The sequence below is a fragment of the Dipodomys ordii genome, unplaced genomic scaffold, assembly GCF_000151885.1.
Source record: "Dipodomys ordii isolate 6190 unplaced genomic scaffold, Dord_2.0 Scaffold7945, whole genome shotgun sequence".
Taxonomy (NCBI): domain Eukaryota; kingdom Metazoa; phylum Chordata; class Mammalia; order Rodentia; family Heteromyidae; genus Dipodomys; species Dipodomys ordii.
Window position 1 is genome coordinate 1 of NW_012275158.1, and position 3169 is coordinate 3169.

At 35.8% G+C, this 3169-nt stretch overlaps 1 protein-coding gene across 1 annotated transcript; it reads left to right on the forward strand.

Annotated features, from left to right (window-relative positions):
- Positions 1 to 389: 389 nt before the first annotated feature.
- LOC106002345 (cystic fibrosis transmembrane conductance regulator-like) lies at positions 390 to 2320 on the forward strand (the record flags this gene model as incomplete). The annotated part of the gene is made up of 3 exons (XM_013037238.1): positions 390 to 479; positions 1332 to 1495; positions 2195 to 2320. Coding segments are annotated over 3 exons (380 nt in total), but the record flags the coding sequence as incomplete, so codon positions are not given.
- Between the last annotated feature and the right edge of the window lie 849 nt (positions 2321 to 3169).

The window sequence follows — 3169 nt, forward strand, 5'->3', positions numbered from 1 at the left end:
TAGTTGTCATGTCCAAAACGAACTTTACAACGTCGGTGGGGGGGGGAGGGGGGGAGGGGGGAAGGAAAAGGATTGGGATGGAGGGGAGGGGGGAGGCTGGGAAGTGATGTGAAGGGTAAACAAAGGAGGAGGCTGCAATGCTTGGTAAGAAATGTACGCATTTTCCTGCCCATGCAATTGTAACCCCTCTGTACAGTATTTTCACAAATTAAAAAAAAAAGATAGTTATAAATCTGTGGAGACATGAAACCAGATGAATATAAAGTAATTTTCATTTCCTGTAGTAAAATGAATGCCTATAGCCTAGTTCCTCAGCTTTATTATAATTTTACCTATAAATATGATTATCTTGTTAGTTGACATCTTCTAACTTTCCATTTTTATTCTAGACTTTAAAGCTATCAAGTCGTGTTCTAGATAAAATAAGTATTGGACAACTCATTAGTCTTCTTTCCAACAACCTGAACAAATTTGACGAAGTATGTACCTATTGATTAAATCTTCTATTCCTTATATTAGAAATCACATTTTACTAAAGGTGAAGTTTGAATCGGATAACAGAACCACTGGATAAGCCTTTTTCATCCCTTACTGTGGCTATTTCTGGAAACTGAGGAGGTGAATTGTAGAACAGTGCCATTTTGAGGTCTGATGAATCTGCCCAGCTTACAGTATCTCAACTCTCTTATTAAGCCATCTTAATCCTTATCAGACCTTGCTTCCTTTTAATATTTTAAGTTGGTTGTTTACTTTGGTTAAATATGATATGCTGAGGAATTCTTGTTCTATGTTGTCTTATGGGACAAATAAAGTCAAGGTCTTTGAGGACAGAACTGTGTTTTACTTACCTTTACATTTCTATTGTTTAACATTGCTCGGGGCCCATAGCAAGTGCTAAATAAATTACTGCTGAGTTAAACATATATTTATTCTCAATTCCTCTGTCAGATAATAGAGGTATGCAGTTGATTATGAACGCAGTTTCTGAGGAGAATCCTTTATTCCCTCATATCTGAATGAGGGTTCTTGCTTTGTCCAAAAAAGTATTATTTGAAATAAATTCTGGATATTATGCTTAAGATATTCAATCTCAAAATTCAACTGAATAAAGATATACTTTGCAGTGCAGTGACTTTAAATTAAATCCTTGGGAAAATCTAGGGTCTCTGTAGATTGCTTATGCCCATTGCTATGCACTCCACTTAATGAACACTCAGGTTTGGTTTTGAATGTGTTCAGAGCCATGCATTATTTACCTAAGCTCCACATATGATTGGTTTTGGGGGTGGACAATAGCATACACTTATTGTCTCTGTGCTTTTATTTTTCAGGGGCTTGCTTTGACACATTTTGTGTGGATTGCACCTTTACAAGTGACCCTCCTGATGGGGCTGCTCTGGGACTTGTTGCAGGCCTCTGCCTTCTGTGGCCTTGCTTTTCTTATACTCCTTGCTCTTGCCCAAGCTGGATTAGGGAGAAAAATGATGAAGTACAGGTAGCAATCTATTATCATAGTTTAAAGGGGTTTAAAACAGTTTTTTTAAAAGCCTATTTGAATAAAAGCAAGACTTCTCTTTGTACTGAACTGTAACCTATGGAATGTCACCTTAAATGAGTTATTTTAATGGACTAAATAATAATGGTATCAATGGGATATTTTTTGCTTTACAGAATTTCTTGGTGTTAATATTCAGTGCATTTTCATAGTTCAGAAGATTGAGGTAAAAATGAATACTCAAATATTCATATAAATTGGAGGAATACATAGGGGGAAGTCAATAAAACTCCTTGGCTTTTTTCTACTCTGATTTATGGATCATCATACCAGAGCCACTGTTACAGAATTAATCAGTAATACTCGGTACTGCTTATGTTAGAAGGACTGTGACAGAAAGTATACAAGTTTCAGAGTCAGCTGGGTCTTTGCTTAAATCCCAGCTTGAACATATTTTTCATCTGGCTTTCAGCATGGAGATAATGGCCACCAGAAAGAGTATGGACAGTGAACAGAATTCATCTAGTGCAGTGTCAGGCAAAGAAGAGGCATGTACTAAATGGTAGCTGTTATTTTTGCCAACGTTATTTGCTAAGAAAATTAATGTCCATCTAGTTAATATAAGAAACATAATTAATATCAGTTCATGGATAATTTGAGTTGTTTTTACTATTGATACATCAATTAATTGGTTTACAGAGATCAGAGAGCTGGAAAGATCAATGAGAGACTTGTGATCACCTCAGAAATGATTGAAAATATTCACTCCGTTAAGGCATATTGCTGGGAGGAAGCAATGGAAAAAATGATTGAAAACCTAAGACAGTAAGTTACAGTATTATCATAATTACAATCTTGTTAATGATTTTATCTTTTATATTAAAAATGACTATTTCCAGCCAGAGACTGGTAGAAGCTCATGCCTGTAATCCTAGCTACTCAGTAGGCTGAGATCTCAGGATCAGAGTTCAAAGCCGGTCCAGGCAGGAAAGTCCGTGAGAGTCTTATCTCTAATAAACTACTCAGAAAAAGCAATCTATTATCATAGTTTAAAGGGGTTTAAAACAGTTCTTTTTTAAAAGCCTATTTGAATAAAAGCAAGTTGTGCTGTGGCTCAAGTGGTAGGAGAGCTAGCACAGAGAGGCTCATAGGCAGAGCCCCGGCCCTGAGTTCAAACCCTAGGACTGGTTAAAAAAAAAAACCGATTCCATATTTGAACTTTCTGACAATCAATTGAATTAAGACATTAACTGCCTATTTCGATGGGCTAAGGTTGACATTTTATATTTTTCTTCCTTAATTTAGGAATAATGACAAAGTAGTAACTGTAAGTTGTGATCTTATAAATTGTGTACTTGAGATGAAATATGTCCTGTGATAATGAAAGCCATATACTGAGATACGATCTGCACTTGGCCTTTATGTCTAGTCTTCATTTGCCTCAGATAACCTTTCACTGATTGGTGAAGATTTTTATCTGGAAAAAAGTACAGCACAGATTGCACTATCATTACTGAGATAATTTTGGGGAAAATATAAACTAGAGCATTTATGCAGTCATGAACTCATTTTTTTTGTTTACATGTTTTTTTATTGTGAAAATACTGTCCAGAGGGGTTACAATTACATAGGCAAGATAATGAGTACATTTCTTATCAAGCATTGTAGCCTCCT